The sequence below is a fragment of the Perognathus longimembris genome, chromosome 14 (genome assembly GCF_023159225.1).
Source record: "Perognathus longimembris pacificus isolate PPM17 chromosome 14, ASM2315922v1, whole genome shotgun sequence".
Lineage (NCBI taxonomy): Eukaryota > Metazoa > Chordata > Mammalia > Rodentia > Heteromyidae > Perognathus > Perognathus longimembris.
The window spans coordinates 33135486-33153369 of record NC_063174.1 but is presented as its reverse complement, the minus strand read 5'-3'; the positions used below and the strand labels follow the sequence as shown (position 1 = coordinate 33153369).

Here is a 17884-nt window from a genome sequence, read left to right as displayed (position 1 = left end):
ACCATCTGTTAAACAGAAAGGTTATCTAAGTAACAACCAAGCTCATATTCATAGGCAAGAAATAAGGATATGGGGCCATCTGCTTCAAAGCATAACACAGAGGTGCATGCGTGTGTGGAAATCATTTATAAATAAGCCAGCAGCACTGAGGGCAGAAACAGAGTCCCACGAACAGCCCAGGGAGGCAGATGAGGTGTTAACAATGGGAGTTAAATGGCTGTTTTACTTTGCATACTTTATAAAGCTCCCTTTAAAAACAATGCAGAAACAATCATGGATCTTTTCAGACACAGGATTCTATATTATTGGCACTTTTACACTTTCCCAGTGCTTTACAAAATCTTCCATAATATCCCTCACCACCCTAGCAGTGCCGGAGGCATCTTCATCACAGCGAAGTGGAAGCATAGAGGATACTGCCAGCATCACCCACCCCCATGCTGGGTACCCATTGCTGTGCACACTTAGCATGGAGCTGACGAGGCTCTGCTCAGGCCTTCCCCAAGATAAAGGTATCCCTTTAAAAAGCCATGCTTGCTCTGGATCCTGTCCATATGGCCTATTTGTGTGGAAGGGAAACAAATGCAAATCCCTCTGCTCTGTGGACACATGTCTGGCTTCCGATGTAATAAAAGGGTTGAGATTTTGGAAAGGTCCAGGTGAAGGAAACAAGTGTGGTCTGAAGAGGCCAGACCATACAGCCCGGGGAGGTGATGCCGCTCAGGTGCTGGGGTCTCCTTCTTTCTTTCTTTTGCACCACAGATGGTCAGATGAAAAGTGACTGCTGCTTGCTAAAGCAACAGCAAGAGGAAATTTCTGAATTGAGCATGCCAGTCTCTTGTCAAATGGTCTTGGATCTGACCAGGCAAAGGCAGCATGATCTCCAGCTATGGAACAATAGCTAGCCCCCCATGCGAGGTACTTGGATGAAATCCTCTGCTGCTTTCTTTAAAAGGTGGTACTTAAATGCAAGCCACATTGACCATCTTGTTGCTGATTTTCTGGACTGAGAATGGCCTGTGGCCAACATTTAACTTTAGGTTATCCCCTAGGAGCTGCCAAGCCAGAGTATCCCAAACCCTCAAAACCTTGTGAGAAGCTGGGGGCTGGTGGCTCACACCTGTAATCCTAGCTACTCAGGAAGCTAGGATTGCAGTTCAAAGCCAGTCGGGGCAAGAAAGTCTGTGAGACTCTTATCTCCAATTAACCACCAGAAAACCAGAAGTGAGGCTGTGACTCAAGTGGCAAAGCACTAGCCTTGAGCTGAGGAGCTCAGGGACAGTATCCGAGGTACAGAGTTCAAGCCCATGACCAACCAAAAAAACCCCAAAACAAACCAACACCAAAACAAAACAAAACTTTGTGGAGTGAGGGAGCAGCCACTGCAGATCCACAACCATCTGAGACAGCAACATAATGACTGGCATCTCTGAGGGCCTTCCTGTACATGAATCCCAACACCAGCTGTGTAAGGCAGCGCAGCCTCTGGATAGGAAGGCTTACCAAGTGCTTTAAGCTTCACAGGAATGGCCTGGTAGGACTGGGAATCAAACCTATGTCCACTATAGCACACCCTCACATCTGAGTATGAAATTCTGGTGTTTTGAATAGGCGTGGTCAAAAAGTTACTGTTTCTTGACTCAACAGTAGTGAATATTCTTCTATCACAACAACGTAAGAGTTTTGGGGGGCTGGGAATATGGCCTAGTGGCAAGAATGCATGCCTCCCATACATGAAGCCCTGAGTTTGATTCTTCAGTACCACATAAACAGAAAAGGCCAGAAGTGGCACTATGGTTCAAGAGGTAGAGTACTAGCCTTGAGCAAAAAGAAGCCAGGGACAGTGCTCAGGCCCTGAATCCAAGGCCCAGGACTGGCAACCCCCCCCCCAAAAAAAAACCCACAAGAGTTTTGGGCTTGAAAACTCTCTCTATCTGGTTAGTTTGTCTTGGCTTCTAATGAAGCATGGACAGTTCGACAGAGATTCTGGTTTTTATTTTTTTTGGAGGTGGTGGTGATGGGAATCAAATCCAGGGCCTTGTGCATGCTAGGCAAGAGCTCTATCACTGAGCTACGACTCTCAGTCTCTCAGCAACACTGTCATCCTGAAACAAAACAACTCAAAATTTGCCCAGGGAATGAACACAGTTTGTACCAAAATCTTAAAAAAAAACAACAATAAGCTGACTCTTCATCATACACTTGGGTTATAGTCTCTGGGGGCAGGGGTGGGGTGTTGAGACTTACATAGGCTGGCTTGTAAGGGGTACTGGAATCTGAAGGGATGGGTGGTACATTTCTGTCACCTTCCATTTGTTTGTAGTGAAGCTTGGGACAGGAAGGGCTATCAGGAACATGCCACGAGTGGCCATCAGAGATGGATTTACCTGAAACAAATGAAGTCCCATGTGCTGATCAATTCTCCAACCAAAGGATTCATACTTAGTGACACAAAAGATGGTCATGGATCACATGGCATCGGGTTACAGTATCAAAATGAGCTCTGCAGCTTGCCTTGCAAAGCATGCATATTTGCAAAAATGTCAGTATATCTCAGAAGGGAATGAGATGAGTCATGCAACTGAGTGACATTGTGCCTTCACGAGATGGGATCATGGTGGAGCACAACACACGTAAGACTTGCTGTGGGATGAGGGGTGCTTTGCACGAAACCGGTTTCTTAAGTGATGGCGATGCTGGGCAGGGAGGCCAGTCGGGAGCTAAGGCAGGAGGCTGCTCAGGAGTAAGGGGAGAGCGCCCATGAGGATAGACTTGGGAACCAAAGGGCCACACGTGGCTATCTGCCACCACTGCTGATGGGGATGGGGGAGGGGACAGACCAGAGCTGCAAGTCAAGGAAAGAAGCTTTCTTCTCCTGTGGCAAAGGCAATGGTCATTTCTTACCCCCACCCACCCAGCCAACCCTGCCCCAGGAAATCACCAGAAGCAAGTAAAGAGTTCCAAACCAAGCCACCATGAGAAAAGCTTGGCCCATGCCAAAGGACTTTAAGATAGATGAAGGAAAATGATAATAATACTGAAAACAGGCACCAGGAAGAACTTCCTTCTGCATAGGCCTGCAGGGGAGGAGAGGGAAGGCATGGTGTCTGCCCAGGTGTGGGCGGGGCTGTGGAAGGAGCACGCAGGTGTGGGTGAGTACGGCAGTGTAAATACACCATGACACAAGGACCAAGGTGCATGGTGTCCACAGAGGCACGGGTCAGACAGGACACGGGAGCGAGGTTGAGGATGCAGTATGCGCCACGAGATGCTGCCATGTTGAGACACATGCACGGGCAGGGGCCTACCAGAAGACGCTTTCAAAGATTTTGTGGTCATTTTAAGATATGCCTCAGGATTTTCAGGGATTTCTACATCTGAAAAAGAATAATGTCATTGTCCTCACTGGCGGTGGCTGCAGATGAATGCCCAAGTAGTACGTTTAACCCAGTAGAAACATTGCCGGCTGGATGAAGAAAACCAACCATTGTCTTTTAAAAATTTTTTAAAAATTTCAGTCTTGGAAACCAGGTGGATTCCCCCCTCCCCCCTTAGCCAACTCCTGTGCAGAAGTGGTGGATATGGGTGAACCTGGGGCTAGGATGGACTAATCGACGGAGACTCGGACATTCAAAGTTAGCTCAGGAGTCTCCTCATGGCCACGCCATCAGTGGACAGCCTGAACATCTACATGTGAATTTCTTTCTTTCTTCTTCCCCTCTTCCCCCTCTTTCATTTTTGCCTGGCTCAGGAGTCAGCTCTCAGGTGAGTTAAGAGACAGGCAGGAACCCAGGAAGCTACAAGCTGGACTCCTGCTCACTGATAGCTGGCTGTGTGACTCGGGGTCTAGAAACACAGCCAGCCAGGCGGACGTCAAGGCTTTGGAAATCTGGCCATTACCTGACAGTGCACTGTAGTATGGGCCCTCTTCGTCTTCTTCGTGAGAGGAAGAGCCCCCCACGTCCCCTGTGTGGTCCCACTCGAGGGGGATGGAGTCCACGCTGACAGGGGTTTCACAGCCAGACCGTTCGTGGCCCGGAGCTGGGGGCACGAGGTGACACAGAGACTGGGGAGATGAGGGCTCTTCACTCTCTTCCCTTTTACGCCAAGAGTCAGTCTGGATGTCTCTGGGATCTTCCATGTCTGTGTCATTCTCGGATGCCTCTTTCTCATCTTCCAGGCCCTAAATGAGAGCACCCAGGATTTAGAACTTCCCAACTCAAAAGTATTGCAGTTAGTAGTGCGAACAATCCCAGTCCTGTCAAACAGTCTCTGAAAACAGCCGCCATCAGTGATTCTAAGGTGGTTTGAAAAAGAACTCATCTGGGCGCTGGTGACTCATGCCTTATACTCCTAGCTACTTAGGAGGCTGAGATCTGAGGATTGTGATTCAAAGCCAGCCTGGGCAGGAAAGTCCATGAAACTCTTATCTCCAGTTAACCACCAGAAAACTAGAAGTGGTGCTGTGACTCAAGTGGTAAAGTGCTATCCTTGAGCTGAAGAGCTCAGGGACAGCACCTAGGCCCAGAGTTCAAGCCCCATGATTGAGAAAAAAAAAAAAAAGAACCAAGTTCCATCCCCTTACCTAGTTTAGATAATTCAGAGTGAGGCCTAATATCTGTATTTCACAGAAATTCCAGATCCAGTGGATGTCTGCTCATCTAAGTTAAATAACTTTATCCCTCCAAAATTTCACTATGGCTCATAGCAAGTTCCTCTAAGAATCAGAGAAATTTTAAAAAGGGCATTTTCACATTCAGATGTTCTGGGTAAAATTTGCAACTTCAAAAACCACATGTACAAAAGGTTGGATTTTTCTTCTTCTCCAGTCTTAAGATTTGGGGTGTGTTTTGGGTTTACATTGTAACACCTCCTTATCAGTCTAGGATAAATGGCCTACCAATTATTATATTTAAAAATGAGGAATTACTGGGGAAATTCTGAGGCTAAGTCTGATGAAGAAATAACCACATCTGAAGTTGGCCAGTTGGAGACACACAAAAGAAACAGTGGCCAGTGGTGTTGGTCAATGGTCATCATTAAATCTTCTGTCCACTAAGTAAGTGAGCTCTGATGGTGGCCTTGGTCTTTGTGGACCTCCCAAATAATCCTCATGTTAAGGGAAATATCAAAGTTGCTTCTGAAAGCTCGTATGCTGGTCACGTTGAAGGTGGACAGAAAGAAGCAGAAAGGTACAAATATTGAATGTTTTCAGACACGAAGCAAAAGGACAAGGGTAACACATTCCCAAGCTGCTCATATACATGATCCAAAGCAGAAGTTTTCAGTGAATTCTAGGGGCCCTGACAGATGCCAGAACAGTTGTGCCCCAAGAACACACTGCCTACAGGTAAGAGGAGCTGGAAATTCCAGTAGTATCTTTCTTTCTTATTTTTTATTTTTTTGCCAGTCCTGGGGCTTGAATTCTGGGTCTGAGCACTGTCCCTGGCTTCTTTTTGCTCAAGGCTAGCACTCTGCCACTTGAGCCACAGCGCCACTTCTAGTTTTTTCTATATATGTGGTGCTGGGGAATCGAACCCAGGGCTTCATGTATGTGAGGCAAGCACTCTACCAGAAGGCCATATTTCCAGCCCTCAGTAGTATCTTTCTACAGGGCAATGGGAAGGTGTAAGGAATCAGAGCTCTGTATGACAGTGAAAGATAAATTGCTTGATGTAATCCTTTAAAAAAAAAAACAAAAACATAAAGCTATCTGGGTGCCAGTGGCTCATGCTTGTAATCCTAGCTACTCAAGAGCTGAGATCTAATGATCGAGTGAAGCCAGCTAAAGCAGGAAAGTCTGTGAGACTCTTATCTCAAATAACCACCAAAAGGTCAGAAGTGGAGGTTTGGCTCAAGTGATAAGAGTGCTAGCCTTGAGTAAAAAGCTCGGGGATAGTGCCCAGGCCCCGAGTTCGTGCTTCAGGACTGGCACCAAAGCAAAAACTCAAAGCATGAAGTATGTTAAGTATTAATAGGTAAGTTTCTAAACCCTTTAAACACCCACTCAGACTTACACAAGGCACAGTCTGGAGCCCCGGGTGGTGGGCTGCTGCTCTTACCGGAACATGAGAAGTCAGCCGCTGGTGGAATCGGGAGACCCTGCCGAATACCTCCTGACAGTACCGATGGAGCTCCTCCAGCTCATCTTCAATCAGCACTGCATCCAGGGGCTCACTCTTCTGAATGAGCTGCTCCCCAAACACGATGAGCTGGTCGATCTTGTTGGTGTTTAGTGTGATTTCCTGTTGGAAGCCCTGTTTAGAAGATGAAAGACAAAACTTCAAAGAAAGAAAATCTCCCCTAGCATCCAGCTGGAGTCTGTTTCTTATTACAAAGCATAGGGGGAGGAAAGAGCATTAAATGTCTTTATGGCTTTCTTCCTTTCTTGTTTTGTATCTAGTAGTTTCATCAATTTTTAACTAAGTGACAATGATGAGCTAATGATTTATAGCAAATATATATATGTATATATATGTATACACACACACACACACACACACATATCTTTTCCTTTGGGTACTGATTTTTCCAATGACGTTTTAGATGGGCATTTGCCATTCATTACTGGGTGTGAGAAAGAGAGCTAGTCTTATTAACACTTGGTGGAAATAGAACATTTCCAATAATAAACCAATAGGTATCTGCTTTGGCTCAACACAATAATATTAATGAACTATTATATTAGCGGATGCAATTATTATTATTTTTTGTGCTGGTCCTTGGGCCTGAATCAGGGCTTCAGCACTGACCCTGAACTTTGTTTGCTCAAGTCTAGCACTCTACCACTTGAGCCACAACTCCACTTTCAGGGTTTGGGTGGTTAATTGGAAATAAGAGTCTCACGAACTTTCCTGCATGGGCTGTCTTTGAACTATGGTCCTCAGATCTCAGCCTCCTGGGTAGCTAGGATTATAGGCATGAGCCAACAGTGCCTAGCTAAATTTTTATTTCTCAAACCTTTTATAAAATCTACTCAGAGAGAAAAATAGATAAAATGGGTGGCTCATGTCTGTAATCCTAGATACTCAAGAGGCTGAGATCTAGAGCATTAAGGTTTGTAGCCAGCCTGGATAAGAAAAGTCTATGAGACTTTTACATCCAATTTACCAATAATAAGCCAGACTGGAGGTGTGGCTCAAGTAGTAGAGTGCCAGCCATGAGCCAGAAAATCAAGCCAGAGCATGAGGCTGAGTTGAAGCCTGGATATTGGCAAACTCCCCTCCTCTGAAAAATTCAACTCTGTAACACAGGCATCTGTTCCAGTGGAAGGGCAGGTGAGACCCAATCTTGGCTCTACTGGTGATGTATTTTCCTTTTGTGCCCAACATGATGATCAGACTCACGTGAGGGGAAAATAGAATCTTAAGAAGTTCCATTTGGAACCCAAGGTGAGTTTTTCCCTTGGGTGACCTTGTTCCAATGACCCCTCTAATGCAGGCACCAGTGTTCTTGCTCCTGGTAATTTGGAAGTTTTTCAACTGTGAGGAATATACCTGGCTGCTAGAAGAATTCTGGAATCTAAATTCTAAATTTGCATGTGGGCAAAAAAATAAAAATAAAAAAGGAACTGGGAATTTCACTTAGCTATGCAAGCACTGTACGCTTGAACCATACCCTAGTCCTTTTGCATTTAGTTTTTCCAAACAGGGTTTCATGCTTTTTTTTCCCCTGAGCCAGCCTTGGATTGTGATCCTTCTACCTTCACTCCCCTGAGAAACTAGGATTCCATGTGTGAAGCCTCCTATCCAGCTTGTTTTTGAGATTAGGGTCTTGCTAACTTTTGCCCAATCCTTTTATTTTTGCCTCCCAAAAAGCAGGTATGAGAGGCATATGCCACCCCAGCTAGCCCTTACGTTCAGTTGGCGCATCTTGTCATCAGCATCACTCTCTGAGAAGTGCTCCACATTGGTCAGCTGCAGATCCATCTCTGTGAGCCAGACCAGAATGCTCTCCCTGGTGCCCTCGAACTCTTCCCTCTGGTTGGTGAAATGCTATGAAAAGTGAGAAAAAAATAATGTTTGTATTAACCATGGAGCCAGAGCTCGGGCAGGCAGCAAGGTCACCCAAATGCTTAAGGAGGCACCTGCCTCTGGGGGGCCTGGAGGCCTCAGAGCTGGGCACTGCAAAGCCTGGGGGTGTCCTGGCTGTGCTACCAAACAAGCTCCAGCCTCTCTGAGCCTTGGTATCTACCTTAACAAGGGAGGGAGGGCATGGCAACATGGACTATGCGCACTTAGTTCCTTCAGGCATTTGAAACTGTCAGTGAGTTTCTGCCTTTGGCTGAGGAACCCTGGAGGGGGCAGGCTGGTCACTTGGCCTACTTGCCTGCTTTCCATTACTCTTCTGCATCAGCATCCAGGATGGAAAAAGATTGAGCAGACTCAAAATGGACAAGCATGATCTGAGGGCTGGGGCAGGCTGCAGACTGCCCAATGTGCCTTCATGTAATTCTGACTATGGTAGAGACCCAGAGACACATCATCCCCAAAGGAGGTGGCCTCTCCGGTCACCACTTCATCAAAGGGCAACTGGTTCCCAAATCACTGTGGCATACGGGGCCACATTTATAGGGGTTTACACAGCTCAACTGTCAAGTCAGCACAAGAAAGAAATTAACACAAGGAAGATGTCCACATGAAAGGACATGAGGCTTCAAAACAAAACAAAACCTCCAGCTTCTCATTTTCATAGGATTGTTTTCAAAGCATTCCACTCTGGGAACTGCAGCTTCTACCTGGACCCACAAAAGTTTACATAGCAGCACATCTTTTCAATTACAGAACTCTAACATGAATACAGTTAGCTCTCCTAATGCACGGGCTCTACACCCAAGGATTCAACCAGCTGCAGACTAACTACATTTGGGGAAAAAAGAATCCCTATCTGTTTTGAACATATACAGACTCCCCATCCCCATTGTCACCACTACTCAAACTATCTACCACAACTATTTACATTGTGTTGGGTATAAGAAATAGTCTACAGGTGATTTAAAGTACAGGTAAGGAGAGGTTGTGCATGGATTATATGCAAATACTGTACCATCTTCTATCGGGACAAGCATCCTGGGAGTTTGGACTGTTCAGGGTCCTAGAGCCAATCCCCAACTCGGTATTTCCTTTCAAAAAGCAACCCTGTCCTCTGAGACTAGCCAGAGTATTTGGGTCCTACCATCCACAAGCAGAGGAGGTGCATTCTGGAGATGTGTCTTTGCCACACTCTGGAGCAGGCACACAGAAAACAGATGGGCAGAGCAGGCTCTTTCTGGAGGCCCATGTGTCTGCAGCCTTCACTGACCCAGTGAAGTAGAAACCCAGAGTCTGGGCACTATATGTGCTAACACACACAGCATCAGGTGTGCAGAGGTTGTAAAAGGGGAAGCTTTTTGGTAAATGATGTAAATGCCTAAGGAATCCCTCTGCAAACTCCCTTTGAAACATGGGTGCCTTCGTGTGGGAGGAAGGCTAGGGTGGCTAAGACCCTTAATTGACCTGCTCTGCCTCCCAAATCTGTCACTGCTTATAGCTTCCCTAAAGGCTCTACAAATAACTGGGGGTGCACAAGGAAGGTTACTCTGAGTCTCCGTAGGATGGCTGTGACCCGCCGCTGCAGGTTGTCCCAGCGCTGGTTGCCCTCATGGGCCATCTGCTTCAGCTTGCTGGCCGTGTCCGTGCGGTTCTCCCGAGCCAGTCGCCGGTACTGCTTGTTGATGAGCTCCAGCTGAGTGAGCCGCTCATGAATCTGCCGCTGGAAGGCCTGCGCAGCGTCACATGGTGTCACGTGGTGGGGAGGGGACATCAGGGTCAGACAGGTCAATGCTGAGGCACCCACCTCCTGATCCCAGAAAGCCTACTTTGAAGGGCAGATCCCCTAAGCTGCTATGGCAATTGGGGGGCTTGTGCTGCTAGTGAGAGCACAGGTCACAGGGACAGTTGGCATGCATTGGTGAGCTCAGGCAGTCACCCAAGCACCTGGTGGCGGGCGGAGGTCCGCTCAGCCCTTGGGAGGGGTGAAGCTGGCACCTCTGTGCTGCTGTGGGCTGGGCTCTGAGTGGGAACATGGGGTGGGAAGGCGTTTTACCTCGAACTTCTTCAGCTCTTCCTTGGCACTAGTGTACAACACCTCGGAGGAATTGGGGCAGGCCGCTGTCCTCTCAGCAGACTTGAGCCAGTCCTCAAAGCGGGAATAATCATCTAGAAATTTCTGCCACAGGCGCCATGTCTCCTCAATTCTGACAGGAGGAAAGCAACTTAGTATAGCCATCTATTTCCACCTTGTGCCTTGGGCTTCTTTTTGTCCCTTGACTGGGCCCCTTTCCAATTGCCTCATGCTTGCCCCTGTTTAGGGAGAGCCCCGCTACCTCTCCAGGAAGTAACTGAGGATGCTATGTCTGGATGGGCACCAGGAGCTCTGAGCCCCTGCGCATGCTCATGGGAGCCCTGGCGGCCCACCTGACTTACAGCATGTTTACAACCTGGCCCGCCCAGTCCTTACTTCATGCGCCGTTCCATGGACATGGCGCAGATGTTCCTCCAGCGCCTGTCCAGGCTCCTGGTGGTCTGCTGGATGGAGTCGCACTCGGTCTCATTGGCACAGGCATCCGAGTCATGCAGAAGAACATCACAGATGCTGAACACGGACTCCACCCCTGCACTGTGCTGCTCTATGTCTCGCTGCAGATCCTACGATGGCAACACAGTGTGACAGCCCTTGAGACAGTGGTGGAGGGATGACCCCGTCACCCCTCTCCTGCTCCCAGCCAGGGGTCATTAGCACCTTGTGGTCTGTAACACAAACCGGCCCCATGCCATCAGTGCCTGACCCCCATGCTGGCAACAGTGGGATTTGTGTGAACTACGCGGGGTGCTGACAAATGGCACTGCCCGGTCTGAGGGGTCACGTGGCACAAGACCTTGGGCATATGTAGGACCCAATCCAAACCACAGGAACACCAAGGCCTCCAATTTCCACTCCATTTCAACAAGGGCTTCTATAGAAAATGGAGTCTACAGAAGGAACTGAACCTTCACAATGGAAACTTGTAACCTTTCAAGGATCAGACAACTCATGAGTCTATGACCAGCCTGGCTGAGGGGCCTTCCCTGCCAGTCCATGCAAGAAGTCCATGGTTCCCAGGGAAGAATCATGGGGTTCCCCAACCCATGGGTCCAGCCAAGGCTTTGGCTTGGGGAAATGGTCGCGACTCTGGGGACTGGTTCCTATGACAGCAATAGGATTCCAATTTGGGGGAAAAAACACTTAAGACACTGCATGCTCATAGGAAAATGATGGAAACTTCCTTAAGAATAACATAGTCCAAGAAATGGAAACAGAGGGTTTTTTTCTTTTTGTCTTGTTTGTCTTTGGGAGTGCAAAGGAGGGGGGGCATAGAAATGGAGGGACCGAGGGTAAGCAAATACAGCAGTGGTACTCACTAGAGACTGTTAAAAATGAACTATAGAACTTGTGGGTGGGATAGGAAGGAAAAACTGGGAGAGAGAGAGGGATGGGGTGACATTGTCCAAAAATAAATTCTTCATTACCTGATGTGTGTAAGTGTAAACCCTTCTGTATATCACTCTTATAATAATATAAATTATTTAAAAAATTTTTATAGAATAAACATGGCCTTTTCAGTCATTATGAGATGACATTTTCCTCACACCATCAGTGAGACTGGGTAAGGAGATAGATGGGGCCTTGTCAACTCTGCTGGATGGGTGGCATTTCCTCTGACCTTCTCGGCTAGGTCGGGGTCCACCCACAGGCAGGTCAGGCCGGTGGTACAGGGGGAGGCGGGGCTGCCGTGAAGCTGAGAGAGAGGACTACTGCTAAGCACAGAATAAGAGGGTGACCAACAACCTCCCAAACCACAATCTGGATCCTCACAGGGAACCAAGAGGCCAACAAACAAGTTAGGAGAAAAGCTGAAGACTCAGTTCATGACTTAAGGGTCACAAACTGGCCCCCTTTGCCATTTTGAAGGAAAAATAGTACAACAAGTGGCCTCTAAAATCAGAAAGGGCACAGCAATGTCTTTGCCCCTAATGAGCCTCTGGAAAAAAAGCACATCCCTGCCGTATTCTGACACCTTGTCAGAACTGTAGAGAAGTCTTTGTTGTTGTTGTTGTTTTTGCCAGTCCTGGGGCTTGGGACTCAGGATCTGAGCACTGTCCCTGGCATCCTTTTGCTCAAGGCTAGAACTCTACCACTTGAGCCACAGTGCCACTTCTGGCTTTTTCTGTGTATGTGGTGCTAAGGAATCGAACCCAGGGCTTCATGCATGATAGGCAAGCACTCTACCACTAAGCCACATTCCCAGCCTGGGAAGACTGTATTTATTTTTATTTATTTATTTATTTTTGGCCAGTCCTGGGCCTTGGACTCAGGGCCTGAGCACTGTCCCTGGCTTCTTCCTGCTCAAGGCTAGCACTCTGCCTCTTGAGCCACAGCGCCGCTTCTGGCCGTTTTCTGTATATGTGGTGCTGGGGAATCGAACCTAGGGCCTCGTGTATCCGAGGCAGGCACTCTTGCCACTAGGCTATATCCCCAGCCCGGAAGACTGTATTTTTAAGCTGCTCAATTTGTGGTTAATTTGTTACAACAGCTCTAGAAAATGAATACATCTAAACTTCTCCACACTAATGACAGTCCTCAATACTAACTCTATAACTTGTTCTGACACCCAAAGGCTTATGCCACTGTGGCCATTTTACATTTTATAGAAAATCTTCAAATCAACCAGACTGAAATTATGTATCATTTCAGTGTGGGAATAAACCAGGCTAAGCAATCTGCTGTGTCAAATTTTGTGCTTCTGGGATGAATTCTCTGCAAGATACTTTAGATTTATACAAAGTTAACATTTTCCCATCTCTACCAAATCCACCTAGCATGCTTTAGGAGGAAAAATACTGTCAGCTTCTGTTCTACTTTCCTGACAAAGTTCACCACCCAGGGTTCATAGTTATCACAAGGCCTTGTCTATTAAGAGAATATTCATCTGGGTGTTGGTGGCTCACCCCTATAAACCTAGCTACTTAGAAGGCTGAGATCTGAGGATCAATGTTCAAAGCCAGCCAGGCAGATACATCTGACTCTAATATCCAATTATCTAGCAAAAAGCCAGAAGTGGAGTGGTGGCTCAACTAGTAGAATGCTAGTCTTTAGTAAAAAAGCTAAGGGTCATTGCTCAAGACTCATACCAGCCCATGTGCAAATGTGTGCATGTGTGCGCGTGTGCGCACGCACACACACACACAATTTATTCTAGTGTGTCAGACATGCAAGTGAAGCTATTATGAGCTCTGATTCCACTGCGAAGAGCACTCAAATTTCTGCCCATCCACTTGAATCCTATGATGTCTTTACTAGTGTTCTTTTCTCAATACAAAGACAATCTAGGTAACCATGACAAAGAAACATAAACTGTGGAAGCTATGTGGAAAAACCGTACTGAAATGACTAAATTACACTAGCTTAAGAGCTGAGACTAGACATCTTTGAAGCAGCAGCTGTACTCACACTTTAAGTTCTGATGCTGGCCTATGTCTCACACCTGTAATCCTAGCTACTCAGGAGGCTGAGACCTGAGGATTGTGGTTCAAAGCCAGCCCAGGCAGGGAAGTCTGTGAAACTCGTATCTCCAATTAACCACCAGAAAACTGGAAGTGGAGCTGTGACTCAAAGTGGTAGAGTGCTAGCCTTGCACCAACAGGGACAGTGCCCAGGACCTGAGTTCAAGCCAAGTGACAGACCAAAAAAAACCAGTTCTAAGTACTACTGAAAACTTAGCTCCATGGAAGGTGACATGAAAGGTCACTCATGACTATTAAAAGGACTGTCCTGAACACAAGAGAATTTGTCATTAAAGATTGGCCTTCTGGTGGGGCTGAGGATATGGCCTAGTGGCAAGAATGCTTGCCTCATATACATGAGGCCCTGGGTTCAATTCCCCAGCATCACATATACAGAAAATGGCCAGAAGTGGCGCTGTGGCTCGAGTGGCAGAGTGCTAGCCTTGAGCAAAAAAAAAAAAAAAAAAGAAGCCAGGGACAGTGCTCAGGCCCTGAGTCTAAGCCCCAGGACTGGCAAAAAAAAAAAAAAAAAAAAAAAAAAAGATTGGCCTTCTGGCCTTAAATCTAGTGAAAATATTCAGTCCATAGGCACTTATGGCAAATTTGTGGTGGAGGGTGGCCAGGGAGGAAGTTTAATGTGAAGAAAATAAATGGGAATCTTTGAGTCTGAATGCTTATGTGGCTGAAACAGAATCTGCCTCAGGTCTGAAATGCAGAGGTGAACCAAAGACCTGGAAAGAATAAGATAAACAGGCTTATTTTAAACATAAAGACAACCTCCGGTCCCACTCATGAGAAGGATGTGGGGACTGAGTCCACAGAAGGCAAAGGATGGACTCAGCCAGCCAGTGACTCGAGTGTACCAGGTGAGGGCAGTGATAAACGCTGGCAGAACTCAGCTTTTGTTGTTTTCTTGAGACAGGGTCTCACTACAGCTCAGGCTGGCCTCACACTTGAGATCTTCCTGCCACAGACAGCCTCCTGAATGCTAGGATTATAGGCGAATACCACCATACCTGGCTAGTATGTTTTTTTTTTTTTTTTTTTTTTTTGGTCAGTCCTCGGGCTTGGACTCAGGGCCTGAGCGCTGTCCCTGGCTTCATTTTTGCTCAAGGCTAGCACTCTGCCACTTGAGCCACAGCTCCACTTCTGGCCATTTTCTGTATATGTGGTGCTGGGGAATCGAACCCAGGGCCCCATGTATATGAGGCAGGCACTCTTGCCACTAGGCCATATCCCCAGCCCTGGCTAGTATGTTTTTTTGAAGTGAAGAATTTTTAGTCTTGGTTCAGAGCATGACTAATGACAAAAAGGCACATGGTACTGCAGGCCCCAGAGGCTTAAATGATTACTGACCCAAGCAGATTCTCATTATATATTTTCTTTTTCTGTTGGTGCCAGTTCTGGGGCTTCAACTCAGGGCTTGGGCATGGTTCTTGGGCTTTTTTGCTCAAGACTAGCACTCTACCACTTGACCTACTTCGGTGAGGTGGGCCAGGGAGGAAGTTTAATGTGAAGAAATTGGATGATAATTTATGAGGGTGTTTTTTTCCCCTGGTTAATTAGAAATTGTAGGTTAATTAGAGATTTTCCTGCTTGAGTTGGCTTTGAACCATGATCCTCAGATCTCAGCCTTCTAAGTAGTTAGGATTACTGATGCCTGACTTTGTTCTACTTTTTCTTGTTATCATCTGTTTTCTTAATGACCAAGTAGTATTTCAATTGAACTTATGGTACTCTGGCCTCAGCTTCCAGAGTAGCTAAGATTATAGGAGCACACTGTGTTGAGGATTCACGCTGCCCTTCCCCCTGCCCTGAGGCGGTGTAAAAAGCTAGCTACTCCCATCTTCCGGCTTCAACGGGAAGAGAAGTCCCCGCCCCTGGGGGGGCGGGCAACACGTGCATGCCATCATGGCGGCTGAGCCCCCAGAGACCCAGTTCTTGAAGGGCTGTTCTATGGTCTCCACCCATAGAGGAAGTTTCATGACATCACCTGATGGACAGCCCAGCTCAGCCAACTAACTTCCAGCTAGTCACCCCAAGTCCCTCTCCTTCCCGCCTTCATCACTGTAATAAATTCTTCTGCCCTCCCTCTGAAGGAGTGAGACCGGTGGACCATCCAGACCAACTCCCCGAAACTTGTTTTCCTGCATCGGCTCCGGACACGTGAGGGGGGACTGACGGGGGAGGTTTTGGCAACTTTCTCCTCAGCTTAGCGCAATCCACGAAGATACGCTTTATTCCTCCTGCTGGCAGGAGGGGTAAAGCCGAGTCTCTTTCATAGTTTGGGATTTGGGCATCTCCCCGGGAGAAACAGGGAGAGGGGGTCTAGAACCCCAACACACTGCTGTACCCATCCTGTAATTTGCTTCTCTAAAGCATGCTCAGACTCGAAAGAGTATGATCCCATTCTGAGTCAGGTGCTGGTAACACCTGCCTGTAATCCTGCCTATTCAGGAGATGGAGATATGAGGATCAAGGTTTGAAGCCAACCTGGGCAAGAAAGTCCATAAGACTCTTATCTCCAATTAACCACCAAAAAAAAAAAAAAGCCAGAAGGGGCTGGGAATGTGGCTTAGCAGTAAAGTGCGTGCCTACCATGCATGAAGCCCAAGGTTCAATTCCTCAGCACCACATAAACAGAAAAAGCCACAAGTGGTCCTATGGCTCAAATGGTAGAGCACTAACCTAGAGTAAAAAAGCTCAGGGTCAGTGCCTAGGCCCGAGTTCAAGTCCCAGGAGCCATGGGGGGAAAAAAAATCTAAGATCCTACAAAAACTTTCCTAAGTTGGAAAATGTATTTCCAATTGATTGCCTTCCATACACACACACATACAAAAAAGGGAGGCAAAGTTTTTTTTTAAGGATATAAAACATTTAAAACTATTAAAAACGTTGATCTTTTTGTATCTTTTACCCCTCCTCCCCCAGTATGAGGGCTTGAACTCAGGACACCAAGCTTACTTAGCCAGACGGCTTTTTACTGATCATCTTGGAGTCTTGAGTACATCTCTGCCCAAGCTGGTGTGGAACCCCAATCCTTGGGATCTTATCCTCCTGAGTAGCTAGGATTACAGGCATGAGCCACTGGTGCCCAGCTTAGAATCTGCCATCTGGGATATTATTTAGACCTATTTCACAAAATACTACGTGGATGGTGAGGAGGATAAAGAATTTGGGATATGGATGCCTTACTCCTAAAGCAACAGGGACTGTGATCTGTTTTCTCAGGCAAAAGGCAAACCAACATTAGGAGAATTAAGAACAGAGAACACAATAAAACCTGGCTGAGGTGTGGGCAGGCCTCTATCACAGCCATCCCTACTCCCAAATGCCAGGGCCTCACCTGCTGCTCGGCCAGCCTCTTCTGGATCTCCTGATCATTGCAGACGTCGTAAACCACCGGCTTGGAAAGCTCAGATTCAATTCGAGCCAACCACGTGCGAAGGTTGCTCATGTTTTTGTCTAACTGCTGAATAAAAGCGAATGTCTCCTTCAGCTTCTTCACCCTGGACACATCAGCAGGAGAGAGGCAGAGAAAAAGGGAGGGGGGGGGAAACAAAAACACAACATTTAGTAGTAACATTTAGAAAATCTGCTGCTTCAGGTGATTTTTCAAATGGACTTAGTCTACCCACTCATTCCCAGAGTGGGGCTCTAGGACACCCAACTCTTGGGCTCCAGACACAACAGAAGGTACCATTTCCCTCCCTCCAAAATAACTATCCTTGGCCGTTTCTGTCCAGATGCTGCCTTGGGTATGTCTGAGACTGGAGAGTTTAAAGGTGTCACCTACCCAGATCGTGGTCATTTGGCCCATGATGCCTCTCATAGGACATAGCTCTGAGCAAGAGCAGAACAGGTGGACCTCCTATCACTTCAGTCTGAGGGCTGATGGTGCCACTGAACTAGCCAATGTGAGCATTATGGGGCATGATATGGGAAGGAACAAAGGTAATTTACACCTGCGTGAGGTTCTAAGCTAATGTCTATTTACCTCCACAACCTGCTCTGGGTCCCATGTAGCCTTGCTTGGCATGGTAAGTCTGAAAGATCACTCATGGCACCTGTGGACCTTGACAGCACATCCTTATGTTATCAAGGGGGAAACCATTTTCCCTCTTGATAAAGACAAGGTCTTGTTAGGCACTGGTGGCTCACAACTATAATCCTAGCTACTCAGGTAGCTGAGATCTGAGAATCATGGTTCAAAGACAGACCTAGCAGGAAAGTCCATAAGACTATCTCCAATTAACCACAAGAAAACCGGAAGTGGCACTGTGGCTCAAAGTAGTAGGGCACTT

The 17884-nt window shown here is 47.0% G+C and overlaps 1 protein-coding gene across 4 annotated transcripts in view; it reads right to left on the bottom strand.

The window, feature by feature from the left end:
* Syne2 (spectrin repeat containing nuclear envelope protein 2) overlaps positions 1-17884 on the bottom strand; it is a 197788-nt gene that overhangs the window by 8010 nt on the left and 171894 nt on the right. For 3 of the 4 annotated variants that reach the window (XM_048361958.1, XM_048361959.1, XM_048361961.1), the window contains 9 exons: positions 16927-17089; positions 10498-10685; positions 10084-10234; positions 9577-9759; positions 7857-7994; positions 6063-6257; positions 3901-4183; positions 3309-3377; positions 2248-2387 (listed from right to left, as the gene is read on the bottom strand). In XM_048361958.1, the coding sequence (XP_048217915.1) occupies positions 2248-2387; positions 3309-3377; positions 3901-4183; positions 6063-6257; positions 7857-7994; positions 9577-9759; positions 10084-10234; positions 10498-10685; positions 16927-17089 (1510 nt within the window). The remainder of the gene's footprint in view (positions 1-2247; positions 2388-3308; positions 3378-3900; positions 4184-6062; positions 6258-7856; positions 7995-9576; positions 9760-10083; positions 10235-10497; positions 10686-16926; positions 17090-17884) is intronic. The other variant, XM_048361960.1, reaches the window with a different exon arrangement.